This window comes from Limtongia smithiae (assembly GCF_038497785.1).
Source record: "Limtongia smithiae strain NRRL Y-17922 unplaced genomic scaffold V1518scaffold_13, whole genome shotgun sequence".
NCBI lineage: Eukaryota > Fungi > Ascomycota > Lipomycetes > Lipomycetales > Lipomycetaceae > Limtongia > Limtongia smithiae.
The window spans coordinates 108826-129836 of NW_027117634.1; the positions used below are offsets into that span (position 1 = coordinate 108826).

General features: G+C 54.0%; 6 protein-coding genes across 6 annotated transcripts; 4 read left to right on the forward strand and 2 right to left on the reverse strand.

The window, feature by feature from the left end:
* Positions 1-20: 20 nt before the first annotated feature.
* Positions 21-2589, forward strand: V1518DRAFT_422129 (fungal-specific transcription factor domain-containing protein). Its single transcript, XM_066905385.1, has one exon. The coding sequence runs from the start codon at positions 51-53 to the stop codon at positions 2430-2432; it is 2382 nt and encodes a 793-aa protein (XP_066757465.1). The 5' UTR covers positions 21-50; the 3' UTR covers positions 2433-2589.
* Positions 2590-2640: 51 nt separating this feature from the next.
* On the forward strand, positions 2641-5309 carry V1518DRAFT_422130 (ATP-dependent DNA ligase). The gene is made up of 2 exons (XM_066905386.1): positions 2641-2828; positions 2883-5309. The coding sequence occupies exons 1-2, from the start codon at positions 2788-2790 to the stop codon at positions 5254-5256; spliced, it is 2415 nt and encodes an 804-aa protein (XP_066757466.1). The 5' UTR covers positions 2641-2787; the 3' UTR covers positions 5257-5309.
* Positions 5250-7369, reverse strand: V1518DRAFT_422131 (ribonuclease H-like domain-containing protein). Its single transcript, XM_066905387.1, has 2 exons — positions 6874-7369; positions 5250-6826 (listed from the first exon to the last, which is right to left on the reverse strand). The coding sequence occupies exons 1-2, from the start codon at positions 7333-7335 to the stop codon at positions 5279-5281; spliced, it is 2010 nt and encodes a 669-aa protein (XP_066757467.1). The 5' UTR covers positions 7336-7369; the 3' UTR covers positions 5250-5278.
* A 42-nt stretch (positions 7370-7411) lies between these two features.
* Positions 7412-7860, forward strand: V1518DRAFT_368102 (uncharacterized protein; the record flags this gene model as incomplete). Its single annotated transcript, XM_066901243.1, has 4 exons — positions 7412-7502; positions 7561-7580; positions 7630-7680; positions 7732-7860. Coding segments are annotated over 4 exons (291 nt in total), but the record flags the coding sequence as incomplete, so codon positions are not given.
* Positions 7861-7953: 93 nt separating this feature from the next.
* Positions 7954-13652, reverse strand: V1518DRAFT_422135 (nuclear protein 96-domain-containing protein). Its single transcript, XM_066905388.1, has 4 exons — positions 13451-13652; positions 13308-13388; positions 9794-13254; positions 7954-9739 (listed from the first exon to the last, which is right to left on the reverse strand). Exons 1-4 carry the CDS (start codon positions 13584-13586, stop codon positions 8033-8035), a joined length of 5385 nt encoding a protein of 1794 aa, XP_066757469.1. The 5' UTR covers positions 13587-13652; the 3' UTR covers positions 7954-8032.
* A 40-nt stretch (positions 13653-13692) lies between these two features.
* Positions 13693-21011, forward strand: V1518DRAFT_422137 (uncharacterized protein). Its single transcript, XM_066905389.1, has 10 exons — positions 13693-14163; positions 14217-14342; positions 14396-14491; positions 14540-14691; positions 14740-14867; positions 14916-15109; positions 15157-15584; positions 15632-15998; positions 16047-16133; positions 16180-21011. The coding sequence occupies exons 1-10, from the start codon at positions 13735-13737 to the stop codon at positions 20968-20970; spliced, it is 6798 nt and encodes a 2265-aa protein (XP_066757470.1). The 5' UTR covers positions 13693-13734; the 3' UTR covers positions 20971-21011.

Below are 21011 nucleotides of genomic sequence, written 5' to 3' on the forward strand. Positions count from 1 at the left end.
GGTCCGCGTCGCCGTCGAAACCGCGACTTTGTCCATCATCTCCACCCCCAATGGACCCGCTCTTCCGCCCCGGTGACCACGCGGCCGCAGGCGCAATGCCGCAGGCGACACGGAGTCCCCAGCAGCAGTTTCCTCCGCCGGCGCTGCAGCTACCAGTCGAGGAGCACCACGCGCAATCGGCCACTCCACTGCAATCAGCACCGCCGCCGGCACCGCCAGCGCCAACGCCGCAGAAGATCGTGCGCGTGCGCTCGGGGTGCTGGACATGTAAGGCGCGTCGGCGCAAGTGCGACGAGGCGAAGCCGTTCTGCATGAACTGCATCAAGAATAACCGCCAGTGCGAAGGCTACGATCTGCGACTGTCCTTCGACGTCGACGACTCGCGGCATGTGGCGTCGGGCGTGCATTTCGATGTCAAAGGCCGGCCGGTGGTCGGATTCCGCCGGCGGCCGAGGCTGAGGGAATCATTAGCAGCTCGATCAGGACCGGGAGCAGGGCCGACGGATGTGGCGATCCTGACGCCGGGCTTTGGCCCGGGAGCGCAGGCGCAAGCAGTAGCAGCGCCGGCGCCGCCATCACGACCGGCTCCACCGCCGGCCGCACCGCTAGCTGTCGCACAAGCTGCTCCTTCCGCTGCTTCTACCGTCACGACGCCAACGAAGTCATCCAAGGAGCTCAAATTTGTGGTGCAAAGCGGTTTCGACAACGCAAAGCGCCCACGCAAGCGCCGGTCGCCATCCGACACCGGAGTGGACCGCCGTTCCGTGAAGGACGAGCCGGTCGAGGGTATCACGCTCCCCATCATCACGCCCTCTGCGTTCTTGTCTGCGCCAGTGTTTGCGACCGCCGGACACTCGCCGACAGATTTCTCCTCGCCATCCTCCGCAACATCTCCCTCAACACTCCTCCCGCCGTCGACACTGCCATCGCCTGTCCCAGTCGTCCCCGTCTCCACACCACCCATCACACTCACACCCCCCGTCCCCGTAGTGCCCGTCGTCGCACCCGTGCCTGCACCCAAACCAGAAAAGGTTGACAACGAGGATCTAGTTGAGGTTGTCCGCGCCGTCAACCGCCGCGGGCCCGTCGCAAACTTCCCACCCCGGCACTTTCCTCGCGGTCTGCCTCCCGCCGCGAACCCCTCCTCCCCCGCCGTCGGACGCGAGCTCGGACTATTTTGGCAGATTAAACCCCAGGAGCAGCATCTACTCAACTACTTCTTCTCTGACGTCTCGCCGCTGCTCGACAATCTCAAGAACTCGCCGCTCGCCGGCCTCGCCATCACATACTGCAACCACGAGCTCGCGCTCTCCTCCTTTCTCTGCCTCTCATCCCTCCATTTTGCTGTCCGCCACTCCAACGAGAGCTATTACCACACTGGCCTGGAGTACCACTCCCGCACCATCAAGTTCCTCGGCGACGTGCTCAATGACGTATCGAATCCGCAACCCCAGAGCGGACTCTCCTCCGCCATCTCCGCAGAGCTCCAGATACACGGCCCCGCCCGGCCGCCACACATGCAGGATACCCCGCTGTCGGTGTTCTCCATCCGCAACCAGCCCAAAACTGGCCGCGGTCTGGGCGTAGCAGTGTTGACGGTGATCTACTTCCTCATCACCTTCGAGATCCTCGACACCGGCAAGTCCTCCACCGTGCGCTCGCATCTCGCGGCATTCGCATCTATCATCGAGGACCGCACTCTCGCGGCTGAGATCCTCTCCGCCCCCAATGGCATGTTCCTCTTCCGCATCTTTGCCTGGTACGACATCATCCTCGCCGCCTGCTCCAAAGATTACCGTGCGCCGCACCTCTCGGGTCCATACTTTTTCCCGCTCTCTGCCGACGACTCCGGGGTGGAGGGCATAATGGGCTGTCCCGACGAAATTCTACTCGCCATCTCGGACACTTGCCACTTGCGTCACCGCATGAAGTACAACCCGGATACGCTCTCCCTCGCAGAGATCCAGCAGCGGACTGGAGACATCGAGTCTCGTATCCGTAATTACTCTGGCATGCGCAAGTGGGACGGCCGCGAGTCGTATTCCTACGTGCAGCACGTCATCGGCTCGCAATGCTGGGCGCAGGCGTCGATGATCTTCCTCCTCCGCAGTACCGGTATGGATCCCTCCGGTCGCCGCGTGGCAAAGTGTCTCGAGGAGTTCCAAAAGCTGCACCGCATTCTCGAGGTCAATTCTGAACCCGATCGCCAAATGGTCTGGCCCATGTTTGTCGTTGGCTGCGAACTCAAGTCCGCTGAGGACCGCAGGCGCGCCGATGAGCGAATGGATTTACTCTTCCAATCCACATTCTGCGGGTCGTGGCAGATAACAAAAGCGGTATTGCACGCTCTCTGGGCCAAGAACGGCGCTGAGACATGGGAGGACGTGCTTTCCGCGCCCGAGTGGGCTAACTTCGACTACCTTGCCTTGTAACTTCTTACTATTAGATAGACATTCTTTTTGGTGTACTTTACTGTCGTTTTCCTTTCTTTATACGGATATTTTTGTGGCTTGTACTTTAGGACCCTCTTTGCATACGGAATTTGGACTTTCTGGAATAGTAGTTTGTAATAGATATTTGGAGCGTTTGGTTAGTGAGTGGGAGGGCGGAGAGATGTGCATTGGGAAACGCGTCGCGTGTGAGCACTGCGACGCGTCGACCTTTTCTCTACTACCCACAACACGCGCACCGCGCGCGGCAACAATACCGCCCTTTCCCCGCTGCGCATTGCGGCTGTCCGCATTCATTCACCCGCATACATCTTTGTTTACTGCTCTGAGGCTCGCGATGGGACCCGCGTCGACACATCAAGCGCAGGCGTCGCTGACGTGAGTACCGGGGATTATCGAATAAGACGGGAGAGGTCTGATGTGAGATGATAGGAGATTTTTTGCACGGCCGGCGGGGGCGAAGGCGGAAAAGCGGCAGGCGACTTTGCATCGGAAGAAGAAAGATGAGACGACGAGCGATGGGGAGGAGAAGATCGACAAGTTCGCCGAGGAGGAGAGCGACAAGGCTGAGAAGGTAGAGAAAGAGGAGAAGAGTATCGCGCCGATTAGTCCCCCGCCTACTGCATCGTCACCCGCATTGTCGGATGTCGATGACATCGATAAGCCTAAGGCTAAACGGCAACGACGCGGATCTGATAGGATTGATACCCCCGTGACAAATTTGCCTGCCTCCGCACCACCGCCGGCACGCGCGAAAAGTCCACCGAAGAATACAGCCGCTCTGGAGACGAAGCTACCCCCTTTGGAAAGCGACTCTTCTTCCACAGAAAGGGAAGACGAAATCAATGCGGAGCTGAAGCTCACTGAATCCACTCTCGCTGCCGCACCTAAATGGGCCCCCGGCGCACCGGTGCCATACGCCGCCATGACCGCGACTTTTGAAAAGATCGAAGCAACTACAAAGCGTCTCGAGATTATATCCCTATGCTCCTCTTTCTTCCAGGAAGTACTACTTCTCACGCCCGCAGCGTTGTTGCCGGTGATTTATCTCTTTGTCAACCGTCTTGGACCTGACTACGAAGGCGTCGAGATCGGACTTGGGGAAGCTACCTTGATGAAGGCAATCGGAGAAAGCACCGGGCGTTCGCAGGAGCAGATCAAGCTACACTACCGCAAAACCGGTGATCTCGGCATGGTTGCGTCAGAGTCCCGTGCGAGCCAGCCCACTATGTTCAAGCCGAGAGCGCTCACCGCAGAGTCTGTCTTTGCGAATACGAAGGCTATCGCGACGGCGTCTGGAGCACAGAGTCAGGCGCGCAAGATTGGGATTATAAATAAATTACTCTCCGCATGCGAGAACGGGAGCGAAGCGAAGTTTCTCGTGCGTAGTCTCGAGGGCAAATTGCGCATTCATCTCGCTGAAAAGACTGTGCTCACGTCCCTCGCGCAGGCTGTCGTGGGGTGGGAAGCGCACAAGGCGGGGAAGAACGTGGTTCCTGAAGACGTCGCGAAGGCAGAGCAGATTCTCAAGGACGTGTACAGCGAAATGCCGACATACGACCGCATTGTACCTGCGCTGGTTGAACACGGCATTATGCGTTTACGCGAGTTTTGTACGCTAACCCCCGGTGTGCCATTAAAGCCTATGCTCGCGAAGCCGACGAAGTCAATCACCGAGGTACTCGATCGTTTTCACGAGGAAAAGTTCACATGTGAATATAAGTACGACGGCGAGCGCGCGCAGATCCATTTTGTCCGCGGTGTTGATGGCAAGAAGGACAGTTTTCATGTGTACTCGCGTAATTCGGAGGATATGTCGTCAAAGTATCCAGATATTCTATCTGTAATACCGCGGATTGTCGACGCGGAGACGACGAGTTTCGTATTGGATTGCGAAGCAGTCGCGTGGGATCGCGAGCAACACCGTATTCTCCCGTTCCAAGTTCTGTCCACCCGAAAGCGGAAAGACGTATCCGACGCGGATATCAAAGTCCGTGTCTGCGTATTCGCATTCGACGTGCTCTACTTCAACGGCGAAAGCCAACTTCAGCGCCCGCTCGATGAGCGCCGGGGTTTATTACACACAAAATTCTTTCCTCGCGAGGGCGAATTCGCTTTCGCAAAATACATGGACGGCACGGACGTGGATTCGATCCAGGAATTTCTTGATCAGAGCGTCAAAGACTCGTGTGAAGGGTTGATGGTCAAGATGCTCAGCGGCGCAGAATCGTTCTACGAGCCGTCGAAACGGAGTCGGAATTGGCTTAAACTGAAAAAGGACTACCTCACTGGTGTGGGCGATTCTTTGGATCTTGTCGTCATCGGCGGGTTCTTCGGAAAGGGAAAGAGAACGAATTGGTACGGCGCGTTCTTGCTCGCGTGTTATAACTCGGATACCCAGGAATATGAATCCATCTGCAAAATCGGCACCGGCTTCTCCGAGGAAATGCTTACAACCTTACACGCCACGCTATCCACAAAGGCAATCCCCGAGCCGCGGTCGTATTACTCCTACAACGCCTCCGCACCACCATCAGCTCTCCCGGACGTGTGGTTCGAGCCTGTGATGGTATGGGAAGTGCTTGCGGCGGATTTATCACTGTCGCCGGTGTACAAAGCCGCTATTGCAGAGGTTGGACGGGGAAAGGGCGTAAGTCTGCGATTTCCGAGATTTATCAGGATTAGAGATGATAAAGCTCCGGAAGATGCCACTAGCGCGGAACAAGTTTGCGAGTTTTATCACGCGCAGGCTAGTGCCGGTGGCAACGGCGGCGGTGGTGAGGGAGGGGAAGGAGATGATTATTGAGATCGTATGTATTTTTGTTCTGTTAGTTGAAAACACTTCCCCAAAACTCTGAACGTGAACGGCGTGAGATATGTGTGGACGAGGGAAATAATTCCATAGCGAGCGCGGCGCGACGCGCCTGTGTCGCGCGTTCAGCCTCCGGGTCTGCAGCTGGCGTAGCCATAGGTACAGTCGTCCTCATCGGGATATCCTCCGTCTTCGTCACCGGCGGCGCCGCGGCGCTCTTCTTCGAGCGTGCTGAGGCAACAGGATCAAAGTCCACCAAAATCTTAATCAAATCAGTCACGCGAGCTTGAAGGGGTGCTGATAAGCCTCCCCCTCTCACCGTCCTCGCAACACCGGCTAGGTCAGTCGGTACCACCTTCGCTAACGTAGCGAGCGCGCGGTTGGTCATAACATACCGCGCGCCTTCGTCTGTATCTCTTGCCACCTTATCGCGGAAGCTGAGTAAGGAGGAGAGGAGCGGAAGTTGTGACTCGGGTACGCCGAATTTTTCCGCCAACGCGCGCGCCCCGCTGCGCCCTGATTCCGGGGAGTACACGCCGCCGCGGATATACGTTTTCAGGCATTCGCGGCGCGATGACGCGAGTACTGATTCGAGTTTATCTTCACCCGCATCGAGCAGCATGTTGCGAAGAGTATCGTATACGAATAACAAAAAATGAGTGTCGCAACGTGCGTAGTCCATCATAACGTCTGGTAATGGCCGTATGCGCCAGTCTGCCATTTGATATTCCTTTGCTGCGGTAAACGCACAGAAGCGGTCGAGCAAGAATGCTAGGGATTTGCCTTCGAGAGAGAGCACTTTTGCGGCGTAATACGTGTCGAACATGCCCACCACATAAATCCCGAAATCCCGTTGTAGCCAAATCACGTCGAACGATGCGCCGTGTAAGACTTTCACGATTTTCGGGTTCGTGAAAACCTCGTTAAGCACCTCGAGTTCTGGCGCGCGTAGGATGAGCGTGTCGATGAGATAATCTTGCTCGCGGGTGGAAATTTGCATGAGGCAAACGAAGCCAATGTAGGAGTGGTAGTCATGATGCTCGAGGTCGACTGCAAACGCGTCGACGGCGCGAAGTGCTTCGAGCATGTCGGCGACGGCGGTGGCATCGCGGACCCAGATTGGTGACGTGCCTTCTAGTGGTTGCGAGGCGATTGGGGTGGCCTTCTTCTTTAGCGATTTCGAGAACTTTGCGTGTTCGATCTCGTACGCGTAGGGATTCTTGTACACCAGCGCCGACCCTTTACCTTCAACCTCCTCATCCTCGTCCTCCCCTACCTCAGCGTCATCATCATACTCAAGCTGCAACGACTCCGCCAACCCTATCTTCGCATTCGGTTTGCTCGTCAACAGCGGCTTAAACGGCTCGTCGGTGTGGTTGTCGGGTTGTGCCTTAAACAACAACTGTGGCTTCGGGATGTCCGCGTCAACGAGAGATGCGCGTAGCGTGCCGTATTTTCGTTTTGGAGCCCATGTGTTTGTAGCGGTGATTGCGGGGATGATCGGGTTTGGTAAAGGTGCGCGACCGGGACGTTTGTTGGATTTCGCGAGGTCGAGGAAAGTGTCCTACTGTTGTTAATGGCGTGATAAATAGACGTAAGAAGGAGACATACCGCTTTCTCAAAGAGAGTATCATTGATATCACCAAACTTTCCCCATGCATCTTCCCCAAGCTCACTCGCATCAGCAATCTTGACACGCTTATTCGTCCTCCTCTTCTTGTCCTCTGCACCACCCTCCACCAGCTCCCCCGACACAGTCGCAGCGGCGGTTGCAGACGCAAAAAGCGAACTAACAATCCCGTAAAGCCGTGCTTTGCTGGCGGCAGCGGCGGTTGCGATATCAGGCGAGGTCGCAGCGTAGTATGCGAGATCGGACGACGCGAGGCGGGATGCTGATTGCGTGGCCTTAAGAACAGCCTGCAGTATCGCAGTTGTGGCATCTATTGGTGCGGGTGGCGGTGTCGCCGCAACGGAGTCCGTCATCCGGCCGTCGGTGTAGCGAATACGAGGGTGGTGATATCGGCGGTGAAGACGGAAGGTGAAAAATGTCGATGAAGTACGCTCTGAATGCATGTACACTACTACCTCATCATCCTCACCACTTTTCCACCGCTCAACTCCTCGCCACCAACACCCCCCGCAGCAGTACATGGGCAACAATATGTCCTCAAGTTTCGCTCCCGAGTGCAACAAGGCAAAGACAAAGTACGACGAGTGCTTCAATGAGTGGTACAGCGAAAGTACGTTCTTCCACAGCCGGGATGACATCTAGTCCTGCCTTGCTAACACTTTTTACAGAGTTCTTGAAGGGCAAAGGAGTACGTCCTCCGATTCGCCGGCGCGAAAAAAGTTCTAACGAGGTTCCAGTTACACAATGAATGCGAAGATCTATGGGACGACTACAAGGCTTGCCTCGGCGTGCGTTTCCCCTCACCACCCGCACCATCGTTCTCGCTAACCAACTCCCAGGCCGCGTTAACAGCCCGCGGCATCAAAAATGTGCTCGACAAAGCGCGCGACGACGCACCGTTTGAAGTCGGCGGCCGCACGAAAGAAGAACTCGAAGAAATCGCGTCCTCGTCATCTTCGCCGTCATCATCAGCGTCTTCACCAGCCTCGTCGACCGGAAGCAAATAGGGCGCCGGATCCAAACATTGTAAATAGTTCACATCCAACATGTATACTACTCAGCAGCTCAAAAATTCATTACGTAATACAAACCACTCATCTTCTAATAATAATACAACAGCCATTTTGTTCGTCTTTCTGCCTACACATCCACGCCGACCACTTTCGCCATCTCCTTCACCGCGACCTTTCCCACAAACTCAAGTGCGGCAACATCTATCAATGCCAAACTCACTTCCAATCGCGCCCGCGAGTCCGCGGGACTCAATTCATGCACTGACGGCAAGCCGCGCACAAGTCGTGGCCACCACGTGGATGCGTCTTCTGGTGTCTCGCCTTCCTCCTCCGCGCGCGCGGCTTTCACGACGTTCATGTAATCGAGATACACCTGTCCGCCGACTTTCCAGGTCAAAATTGAGGTCACGTCCTCGAAGCGTAATAGAAGGGGGAGGAGATCTTCGTCCATGCGCTCAGAAATCACAGCGTTGGGGCCAACAGCACGTACAATAACGCCATGTGCCTCTGTCCACTCGCCGGCATCGAGGAGGTACTGTGCTTCCATGATGCACTCGCCGGTCGCCCGCGCATGCTGTGCTTTCGCCATCAAAATCATCTTCCGCGAGACACGCAGGCTAGTCTGCAGATATGCCTCCGCGGTCGCATCCATCTCTGCTACATGACGGTTCAAGATCTCCTGCACAGCCTGCTCGGAGACGACCGTATCAACCACGTACAGGACAACAAACACGGCGTCCACCCAGCGTCCAACGCTCTCGAGCTGCCACGCAAAATTAAGACTCAATCGGTCGCCAGCGGCGAACATCGCCTCGTCAAGCGGCCGGATCTGGCGACTGCTCGTAAGAATCCCGAAAAGTTGCCAAGCAACTGAATAATCCACAGCATCCTTTCCGCTCAATACCGCGTCCTGCACTGTATACGACTTGTCGGCGTAGAGCTTCAGCAAGCGGAACAAGATGTCCCATTCTTCGGCATCTTCGTCCGGCGCGGCCACGCCCTCAACGCTGCCGAATGCCTGCTCATACAATTGTACAGCCTTTTCAATCGCGTCTTCCTCGAAAATCTCGTACCACAACCGCAAGCCAAACGCTCGTTTCCAGTTTAATCCCTCGGAAACAATCACATCCGGTGCGCTGTCCTCTGAAAACTTACCAGAGACGCCCTTCGCAATGCCAGCGTTACCGGCTAAAAGCGCATACACCCGGCGAAGAGACACTGGAATGTCTGAAAGTGTCTGTGTCTGCGTCCAATCTTCTATCTGATTTGTGATGTCGTGTCGGAATTCAGCGTCACCACCAATCAAGGGCAGCAGGGAGCTGAGATGAAGATTCTTAGCCTTGATCGCTTCCACGCAAGCCTCCTCGATCTGATGGCCGGAAAGTAGCGTAAATACAGAGTACTCTGCGGGCTTTGATCGCAAGTCCTGTTCAATATCCGCGCTGACAGCTTGCTCCAGAAACGTTGACAAGCGTGCCTTGCGCTCGAGCTCAATAGCAATATATGTCTCCGCCCTGGGATTAAAGTAATCTGCCTCCAAAATAATCTCATCAAACAAGATCCCGGCCAGTCGCCAGGTGTACATCGCCGCGATATCCTTCGTTCGAGAATAGAAATCTTGAAGCATAGAGAACTTCAGTGTCGGCCTCGCCCGAAACAGTGGTATGCTGCCATCACGGGGGACACATGCAGCATGGTCCAAATGAATCTTCAAAAACTCGTAATCCAAAGTCGAGAACTCCGACTTTGCAACCGGTTTGCGGGTAATATGTTTCCCCGATGCGAAGTTGTTATCGGCAGTGTTCTTTGCAGTGCCAATTGTTTCGTATTCGAACTATATACCAAATCAGTATGTGTCCTCTAAGCAACTCTGCCGCCATCAACGTACAAATTTATCTCCCCCAAACAGCACCTCATCGAGATCCGCAAACGTAAACTTGTAATCGTCCGATTCGTCCCTAGCCTCAGCAGCTCTGAGTAACTCGTTACGCTCATCGTCGAGCGCAGCCCACAGACTTTTCGGTTCAGCTGCGTACTGTAGCTGCTCGGCCCAGTCGAGGCCAACAGGAACGTTGATAGGGTTGACGATGTCGCCATCGTAGTCTTCAGTAAAAGTTTGGTCCATCTCATCGGCAACAGACCGGCTCTGCTGGGAATCGTTTGCAACAGACATCTCTTGATCGTCCTCCGACGCAGCTTCGTCCTCACTAAACTCAGGCTGCATACGCTGTTGCTGGGTCAACTTGCTCAGATCTGGATAAATCCTCGTAGGACCTCCACCCATATGGCTTATCAACGACTTCTGTCGCAGCGGCGTGTCCTCGGCATACTGAAAGGGTCCGATGTTCCAATCGCCAGGGAGTCGTGAGTGATTAGGTGAATCGTGGGAAAACGAAATGGCCTCAAGCGTGTTTGGGCTTGCGCGGACAGGAGTAGCCACTACAGGCTGCACCGGTTCGTCGACCTTCATCGGCGAAAATCCAAATCCCGCCGGAACTTGCGCCGACAACTTCGCAATCTGCGTCATCGGCTTGAACTGCGGCACCGCCTCAAAAACGTTGACTTTTACAGGCTCCGATGTGCTAGTCTCGTACTCATCCTCCTCATCGAGCAAGCCCCACACGCTGAAGTGGTCAATGCTAAAAACCCACGTGCCAGACTCCTTGATATAGGTAAGGAACTTCGTGCCCTTCATCTTCTTCAAACGCTCGATATGGGAAGTGAAAATCGGGTGATCGACCTCCTTAATCGGCTTCTTGTCTTCCTTAGAAATCGGGAAACAGTTCTCCAGTGTAATCGTCGCCGGAACATTAAGACCCTTGCCATTTTCAGGTTTGATAGAGTCGTCGGGATAAACAGTGCACGACTTTGATCCGAAGAGAACAAGCTGTCCAGGAATCTGATCAGGATGTGCAAATGTAGACAGATCCACGGCGGAGTTGAACGAGACCTCGCCATAACCTTTGCGACCAACAGTGTAGCTCTCAACATGTTCAAGCTGTTTTAGCGACATCTTGCGCAATGCGGCACCACTGGGAGAACTCCAGTATCCATCGTTCTCCATCTCATCTTTGTCGGCAATAGTAGTTGGCGTAGCCTCAGGCTCAGCGGGTGTAGTCTGAGGCTTGACCACCGGCTTGGCAGCGGCAACCGTGTTCGGAGCAGCAACGGGCTCAGGCGCCGGCTCCACCACTGGAGTCTGGAATAAGGGCGCGGGAGCGGGCACAGCCGACAACTTGGCCGGAGCAGCAGTTTGAGTTGCTGGCTTGACGAAAACAGGTGCTGGCAACTTCTCCGGAGATTTCTGGGGCGACTCAAAGTGCTGCAGACTTTCGCTTCCTGTAAGTAGCGACGATTCTGTAACATTTCGATCGATCACTAGCTTCCGGATTCCGTTGCGAGGGCTAAATGCCTCCGATGTCAAAATAGCACGATCAGCAAGTCCGTCAAAGAGCAAACTTCGACTTGTAGTCAATGGCGGAGATGCCGAACTGCTACTTGACAAACTAGACAGTGACGCCGACACATGCCGTGTGGAGGACGGCGATTGCTTTGAATGGCCAGAAAGTGGCTGCGGCGATAGCTTGTAAGTCGGTAATAGAGCAGGCTTCTTCTTTTGTGCGGGAGTCGACAGCGGCGTAGCGATCGGTCCAGGAGAGCTGGTTGCAGGCTGGCCAGAGTATGAGAACAGCGGATTCGAGCCAAATGGATTTTGGTCTATAGACGCTTGGAGAGGATTACTCTGAGCCATAGACTGAGAAGCGCCAAACATTCCTCCAGACGGCTGCTGCATGGAGCTACCGAACATAGATGGCTGCTGGGTACCGCCAAAACCGCCAACTGTTGGTGTATTACCGAATAGCGATGTCGTAGGTTGCTGCTGAGCTGGAGTAGATCCAAACAAAGATGTCTGGGGCTTGGCGCCAAACATACCTCCAGATGTAGTAGATTGGTTAGCGGACAAGTTGCCAAACATTCCCGTAGAGGCAGTAGTAGGTGCGCCAAAGAGCGACGGAGCCGGCTGTGCAGTTGATGCAGGCGCACCAAACAATCCAGTGCTCGCAGGCTGTGAAGGCTGCTGGAACCCGTTACCAAAGCCCGTACCGAAAGTGGCCGGCTTGTTCTGCTGTGGCTGTGGCTGGCCAAACATGCCACTGGTGGTGTTCGTAGCTCCAGTGCTAGAGCCGAATCCAGTCCCAAATCCAGTATTTAGCGCCGGCTTGTTCTGCGTAGTCGCTGCGCCGAATCCTCCAAATGAAGGTGCCGGATTAGCAGTGGTGTTGGTCGCGCCAAATCCAAATGAAGGAGTAGTTTTGGTCTGCCCAAAAGTGCTCGTACTTCCGGCGTTACCGAATAGCGAACCAGTTGTCGTGCTAGCAGGCGCACCAAATGCAGGAGTGGCGGCGCTAGCCCCGAATGCAGGAGTAGTGGTGGCAGCGGTAGAGCCAAAAGCGCTGCCAAATGAAGGGCTGGCGGCCGCGCCGAATGCTGGCTTCGGTGCAGCAGGCTGACCGAACGCGCTTGCACCGCCAAAACCACTGTTTGTCTGTCCGAAAGCCGAATTGTTGGTGCCCGTAGTCGCGCTGCCGAAAAGACCGCCGGTGTTTGTCGTCGGCGTAGCTGTGGCCCCGAACAAACCTCCAGCAGCGGGCTTTTGCTGACCAAATAGACCGGTATTGGTGTTGGTCGTCGAACCAAAGCCCCCGCCACCGAATGCGGATGGCTGGGCTGCTGTGGTGGATCCAAAGAGGCCGCCCCCGGTATTGGCCGCAGGCTGTCCAAACGCGCTCGTGGAGGACTGACCGAAGGTCGTGCTACCAAAGCCTGTCGGCTTGCCAAACGCGCCAGCGCCCGATGCACTGCCATTTCCGAATCGTCTGCCCTGCGCGTAATCCTGCTCCCTGAGCTCCTCAAAGGAGAAGGCCTGATACGCTGGCATACATGTGATGCTCTGGTAGACGCTCGTCACATTGCTCGTAGGTTCCTTTTCCTTGAGTGGATCAAACGGAGTCACAGTACCCTGGTTGGTCGTGGCCGCAGTCGATCCCAAACCAGTACCAAACGCGGGAGTCGCGGTGTTTGTCGTTGCTGCAGAACCAAAGCCACCGAAAGCGCTGCCGGCCGGCTTCGACGCGGCGCTGCCGAAGAGACCTCCCGTAGCAGGCTGGCCAAACGGACTTGTCGTAGCAGCAGCATTGTTAGTGGCGCCAAACGCATTCGAGCTACCGAAGGGAGAAGTAGTAGTGGCTGTCGGCGTACTCCCAAAGAGGCTACCGCCGGTGTTCGCAGCAGTGCCAAAACCGGTGTTTGACGCTCCAAATGCGGGGCGGGCAGTAGAGCCAAATGCGCCTGTGAAATCAGGATTAGCATTCGAAGGCGACCTCGTGCCATGATCCTCTTACCAAAGCCAGACGTCTGGGTAGTGCTGGGCTGACCGAAGAGACCTGTTCCACCACTCTGGAAACCCTGGGATTGGCCGAACGCTATTACCATCTAACGTCAGTATGCAATCGTAATCACAACAATACCGGTAGGGGTATCGTACGAGAAGTTGAAGTGGTCGTCGTGGATCCGAATGCAGGCGCAGATGTGGTCGTCGTGCCGAACAGGGACGAGCCGGGATTTGAGGTGTTAGTACCAAAACCACCAAAGCCCGATCCGGTGTTTCCCGAACCAAACATGATCAAAACAGCAGCGCAGGCCGATGCAAGAGCAGAGCTGCTGGTGAGAGTCAAGTAGAGACGCCGTTCGCGAAGTTGGACGAGTTTGTGAAATTCAGGCACAACACGAAGTAGAGTGCCCCAACCCTATCTCACAAAACCCTCAGCAATGTGTGAGCAAACACGAAACGCACGCGTTCGGCGCGACGCGTCTTGCACGAAAGTCGCGATTCTCTCTCGACTGCTCCCACCCGTCCCCCCATGCACAATGAAGAGCTCGCGCCCGGGATCCTGGCCCTCCGCGGCACGCTACTCATCTCAGGGTAGCAGCCAGCGAACTGGGTCTCGTTTCGGCAGCAGTACCGGCCGCGACAGCTTCAGAGGCGGCAACAGCAAGTTCAACAGCTCGAACAGCAGAGGCGGTCCTTCCCACGCGAACCGTCCACTGGTGTCGACACAGAATTTGCCGGCCGAGGCTACAAGCGCTCGCGAATCCTATGACGCGCGACTATTGGGGAGCGAGGTCGACCGGGCCATGGGTTTTGATCTCTACGAAGAGGGGCCGGCGCGAGTTGGATGGCTGATCAATATGCACAGTGTGCGTTCTCAAACTTTGCTGATGTGTCTGTCTTCCATCTGACCAGTTTTCAGTCTATAGTTCAGGAAAGCGAGGGCGAAGACGGTGTCGCCGCAGTCAACTTCTACTTCCTCGGCGAAGACGGCGAGAACTTCAAGGCTTCGTATAAGTACGACCCGTACTTCTTGATCGGCTGCAAGGTCAGGACACTCTCTGAATTTACTACACGGAGTGGAAACTAATAACGAATTAGGCCGGCTATGAATTGGAGATTGAAGAGTACCTTCTTCGCAAGTACGAAGGGCTTGTCAAGAAGACCGCCAGAGTTATCAAGGAGGATCTCGACATGGTATGGCGTTCGCAGGTTCAGCGACATGAACATTACTAACTCTACCAGCCAAACCACCTTGTCGGATATAAACGGACATATATCAAGATCATCTTCGCCAACGTCACCAATCTTCTGTCCGTCCGGAGAGAGATCATGCCGCTCGCTGAGAAGAACCGCAAGATGCTGGACGCATTGGACGTTTACGCCGAGACAATTAGGTATGGTCAAATTCAGTGATGCCGTGAAGATTGCTCACATATGGGAAGCGCTGGCATAGGCATGGATGATGAATACGGCAAAGGCCGTGCGTCAAAGGAAGTTGACGTGACCGAGTGCATTGTCGATGTCCGTGAGTACGATGTGCCGTACCATGTGCGGGTGTCTATTGATAGCAGTATGCTTCGTTCGATTTGCTTCTGTTACCATATCTAATGATGCGCAGATATTCGGATTGGAAAATGGTATACCGTATCTGCTCTTCAAGGCGATATCACAATTACAGAGATGCCGGAGCGTCTTACCCGTCCTGATCCTATTGTGTTGGCGTTCGACATAGAGACTACAAAATTACCGCTGAAGTTTCCAGATGTCTTAATTGACAAGATCATGATGATTTCTTATATGATCGACGGCAAGGTAGGAACCACGACTTCGTAAAGTCTGAACATGAACTAACAAATTAGGGATTTCTCATTACGAACCGAGAAATTGTGTCTCAGGATATTGACGATTTCGAGTATACGCCAAAACCAGAGTACGAAGGTGTATTCACTATCTTCAACGAGACAGATGAAAAGGCTGTCATCCAGCGGTTCTTCGAACATATCAAAGACACCAAGCCGACCGTTATAGTTACCTACAACGGTGATTTTTTCGATTGGCCATTTGTCGAAGGACGCGCAAAATACCATGGAATTGACATGTATAGTGAAATTGGCTTTCACCGGGACAGTGAGGACGAGTACAAGTCGTCTTACTGCTGTCACATGGATGCTTTCCGATGGGTCAAGCGTGACAGTTATTTGCCTCAGGGAAGTCAAGGCTTAAAAGCTGTCACAACTGCGAAGATGGGCTACGACCCTATCGAATTGGATCCGGAATTGATGACGAAGTATGATGATATCCCTTCTCTGACAGCACAATACTGACAAGTCACAGATACGCCGCTGAAAAGCCACAGACTCTGTCAGAGTACTCAGTTTCAGATGCCGTCGCGACGTACTATCTCTACATGAAATACGTGCATCCGTTCATTTTCTCGCTATGCAACATCATTCCTCTCAATCCTGACGAAGTTCTTCGCAAAGGAACCGGGACTCTCTGTGAGATGTTGCTCATGGTGCAAGCATATGAGCGACAGATCATTCTTCCGAATAAACACAAAGAGGCTGAAGAGCAGTTTTACGACGGCCATTTAATCGAGAGTGAGACATACGTTGGAGGTCACGTTGAAAGTCTGGAAGCAGGCGTGTTTCGGAGCGACATTCCTGTCGACTTCTCGATTGACACCACTGCCGTTGACCAGGTATGTTGGCTATCTAGCTGTGAGAGATATGCGACTGACCTTGAATAGCTTCTTGATCAACTAGACTCGGCGCTCAAGTTTTGCATCGAAATCGAATCCAATATGAAACTATCTGATGTTACGAACTACGATGAAGTAAGTTTCACTTCTTACCTCTATGCATCTCTCTCTGACAAATTAGGTGAAACAAAAAATTGCTGCCCAACTTAGGCAGTTGAGAGAGGAACCGAAACGCACAGAATGTCCTTCGATCTACCATCTTGACGTGTCATCCATGTATCCGAATATCATGATCACGAATCGACTGCAACCCGATTCGATGATTCAGGAGGCCGACTGTGCTGCATGCGATTTCAACCATCCAGGAAAGGGCTGCGACCGCCGATTGCCTTGGATGTGGCGAGGCGAGTTCTTTCCCGCAAAGAAGGACGAGTACAACATGATCAAGAGAGCCTTGCAGGGCGAGATGTTCCCGGGACGATTTCCGGGACAACCGCAGCGAAGTTTCCAGGATTTGCCAATGTCTGAACAAACCGCGCTCATTAAGAAGCGGCTTAGTGACTACTCGCGGAAGATTTATCACAAGATTAAGGAGACAAAGACTATCGAGAAGGAAGCTATCATCTGTCAGCGCGAGAATCCATTTTACGCTAACACGGTACGCGATTTCCGCGATCGGCGATACGAGTACAAGAACAAGCACAAAGTCTGGAAAAAGAACCTTGAGGCAGTCGCTAAAGACGATCCTACTGGACGCGAGGAAGCAAAGAAAATGATTATCCTGTACGACTCGCTGCAGCTTGCGCACAAGTGTATCCTGAACTCATTTTACGGCTATGTTATGCGAAAGGGCTCACGTTGGTACTCCATGGAAATGGCTGGTGTGACTTGTCTTACAGGTGCTACGATTATCCAGATGGCACGCGCCCTTGTTGAGCGGATCGGTCGGCCGCTTGAGCTTGATACCGATGGCATCTGGTGTATTATTCCTCAAACCTTCCCCGAGAATTTCACGTTCACACTACAGGATGGCAAGAAATTGTTTATTTCGTATCCTTGCGTGATGTTAAATCATTTGGTGCACGATCGATTCACGAATGACCAATATCAGACGCTGATTGATCCTGCAACATTCAAGTACGACGTCAAAAGCGAGAACTCAATTTTCTTCGAAGTTGATGGCCCGTATCGGGCAATGATTCTACCGACATCTAAGGAAGAAGGCAAGAATCTGAAGAAACGCTATGCTGTTTTCAACAACGACGGAACTCTGGCGGAACTCAAAGGATTCGAAGTCAAACGTCGCGGCGAGCTGCGACTAATCAAGATCTTTCAGACGCAGATTTTTAAGGTGTTCTTGGAAGGCGGAACGCTTGAAGAGTGTTATGGACGTGTGGCGCGAGTTTCGAATCAATGGCTTGATGTTTTGGACTCGCGTGGCGATACACTCGCTGACGATGAGTTAATTGATCTGATTTGCGAAAACCGAAGTATGACGCGAACGCTGGAAGACTACGGTACGCAGAAATCAACGTCGATTTCGACTGCCAAACGATTGGCGGAGTTCCTCGGTAACCAGATGGTGAAAGACAAAGGTCTTGCGTGCAAGTATATCATTTCCGAACAACCGCGTAGCGCGCCAGTCACTGAGCGCGCTATTCCGGTCGCGATATTCTCCGCCGACGAGTCAGTGAAGAGTCACTTTTTGCGGCGATGGCTTAAGGATCCGGGAATAACGGAATTTGATCCCCGCGATATTATCGATTGGAGCTACTACCGTGAGCGCCTTGCATCTGTGATCCAGAAGATCATCACGATCCCGGCCGCTCTACAGAAGGTCGCGAATCCAGTGCCGCGTGTGCGGCATCCGGACTGGCTTCTCAAGCGCCTTGCGAGGCAGGAGAATGGGCGGCAAGTCCAGCTCGACAGTTTCAAGACCAAGCCCATGAGCGATGTTACGAACGTGCGCCTGGGTGACTTAGAGGATTTAGCCAGTGGGTCGAATAGTGCGGGGCCGCCAAAGGGTCGTCCTGTAGTCGCGAGGGTCACATCAAAGCGGAAGCTCGGTGATAAGAGCGCCGACGTGGCGGAGGCATTGTTTGCATCGCTGCCGCTAGTGATGCCGAACGTGAACGAAGACTACGAAGGGTGGATCGGATACATGAAGCAGAAATGGAAGATCCAACGGCAGGCGCGACAACGGCGACAGCATCTGTTCGGAACCTCGGTGTCACACCGGACTAATCCCGGTGACGTGTTAGGGTATTTCAAAAGCCGCGCTGAGTCGACGTACAGTAAGGAGTGGCAGATTTTGCAGTTCTCAGAGACTGAGGTGCCTGGCGAGCTCAAATGCTGGGCCATCATCGCTGGACAGCTTCAGGGAGTGAAGATCAAAGTACCGCGCCGGATCTACCTTGATTTTAAGAACACAGACTTTCCGGAGATCGCTGTGAGTGGGATTACAGTCGAGCGCGCCAATTCCACCCTTCCCAGTGGTAAAAGTTCTAACCTTCTCTTTCGCATTACCATGCCAGAGGCGCTGTACGTCGAGCAGAAGCACAAGGCGATCAGCATTTTGAATCACCCGAGTATCGACGGCGTGTACGAGAGCGGTGTTGACCCGGTGACCCGTGCGGTGCTGGAAATGGGCAACCGATGCCAAGTCGACATGACTGAGCAAGGCGTTCTCGGCCGCGGAATGGAGTCTGGATTCGATATGAAGTCGCTGCAGAAATCGATGTCGACAGTGCCGTATATGCATGGAGTGAAGATGAAAATTGTGTATCTGTACCACGCGACGGCGGGTGAGCGACAAATTTTCATGTTGTTTGCTTCGTTCAAGGATGAAGCGAACACGTATATTTACGAAGCTACGACGCGGCAGCAGCAGCAGTTTCCGAATATGGATAATGTGTACCGGGAGCAGTATCTGCAGATGCGCGAGAAGAAGCTAATCGTGGACGACACGTTTGCGGTACAGGAGCAATTGACTTTCCAAATTGACCAGACGTCGAATCTGAAGCGTGTGAAACGTGCCATGAACGCACAAATCAGCAAGCTCTTCTCCGAGTCGAACTCGCAAGCGGTACTGGTATTAACAAGCCCAAGTCCGCAACGTATGGCCAAGGATTTATCCGCAATGCGAGAGATGCCAGTGCTGCATTTTGCGCCGTCGAGTTCGGACATGGTGCTTCCTTCAATAGGCTGGCAGCTCCCTCTCGCGCGACGGATGGTGCTGCACTACATGGGCATCAGTGGCCGGGTGTCACAACTCTTCACGATGGCACAGTACTCCAATATCCCGCTCGGCAACCTGAAAGGAGAAGATGCGCGGTTTGTGATCGACGTGCAGTACGCACGCAAGTTACAAGAGGCAAACGTAATTTTATGGTGGTCGTCGATGCCGTTTGCGGATAATGGCGGACGGGAGAAGGATATGTCGTTGCTTACCACGGAGAACTTGACCATGCCGGTTGTGAATAATGCAAATCTGTACGAGAACGTGTGCATTGAGTTGTCGGTGCAGAATCTGGCGATTAATACAGTGTTGACATCTGCACTGATCAACGAGATGGAGGGTACGGACGTGGCCACCGGGCCGGAGAACGGCGGAATTTCCTTCATGGAGAACGCGTCGTCAACCGCCGCGGTAGCGGTACTCCGCAGTCTCGTGAAGCAATGGTGGGAAGAAGCGCGGAGCCAGAACAAAAACGCAGATATGGTGGTGAACTCGTTTGTACGGTGGGTGTCAAGTGCGGAGTCGTACTTATATGACCCAGTGCTGCAATATCATGTTCGGAATCTGTCGCGCAAGGCGTTTCTGCAATTGATTGCAGAATTCCGACGCGTGGGATCGCAGGTCGTGTATGCGGAACAGGACCGTGTCGTCGTGCAAACATCCAAACAAAGCGTCAGCAATGCGCGCGCGTACGCACAATACATCGTGAAAGCTATCCGCGCAAAACCACTGTTCAGCTTCCTCGACATTGAAATCACGCGGTACTGGGACATGTTGGTGTGGATGGACGAGGTAAATTACGGCGGCTATGTGAGTAACGATGCCGACATCAGTACGCAGGAGATGCATTGGCAACTACAAAGTTTTTTGCCGGAAATGCTACAACATGAGTTCGGCGTGTGGGTGGCGGAGTTCTTAGAGAATCTGCACGGGGCTAAGCGCGCGCAGCAGGACGCAGACGCGACCCGAACGCCGCGGGCGACGCAGTTGCGGTCAGAGAGGGATCAACATAGTTATTTCGGCAAAGGCGCAGTGTCGAAGATGCGCAAGCAACTGCATCGACGCGTGCAGCAATTACACCGGCGACAAGCCGAATCCGCCGGCTCCGCCGCCGCAGCCGCAGAATTCGCAATCCCCGTGCGACCCGGGTCGCATCTTAACACGACGAACGCGACGGCGGAATTTGCAAAGTCGCTATGTGCAGTGTTTGCGCTCGCGCGGGATCTGCAGCTAGAAGTAGGCTTGCTGCGCAAGGAACTGCTGAGTGTGTTTGACATCCGGGAATTTAGCGAGGCGGGCAAGTTTAGGAATCCGAGCACGTCGTTGAGGGTATCTGCGATCTGTGACGCGTGTTCGATTGAGTCTACTCTTGATTTCTGCCGGAACGAGGCGCTGATACCGGCAATTTCAGCCGAGATAGTTGGTGGCTCAGACGTGAAGGCTTGGGAGTGTAAGCACTGCGGACACGAGTTCGATCGGCTAGGTTTGGAGGAGACAATGATCGCGGAGGTGCAGACGCTGGAGACGGTATACCAGACACAAGACCTGCGCTGCGGTAAGTGTAAGCAAATTCGCGCCGACAATTTGAGCGAACACTGTGGCTGCTCAGGTCCCTGGGAACAGACCGTCACAGCGGAGGAGGTGCGGAGTCGGTTCGCAGTGTATGGGTCCGTGGCAGGGTATTATGGGCTCGAGATGTTGCGGGAGTGCATGCAGCGAGTGGGGGTGGTTTAGTAGATGTAAGTGGATAATACAGTAATTCATGACTATTATAC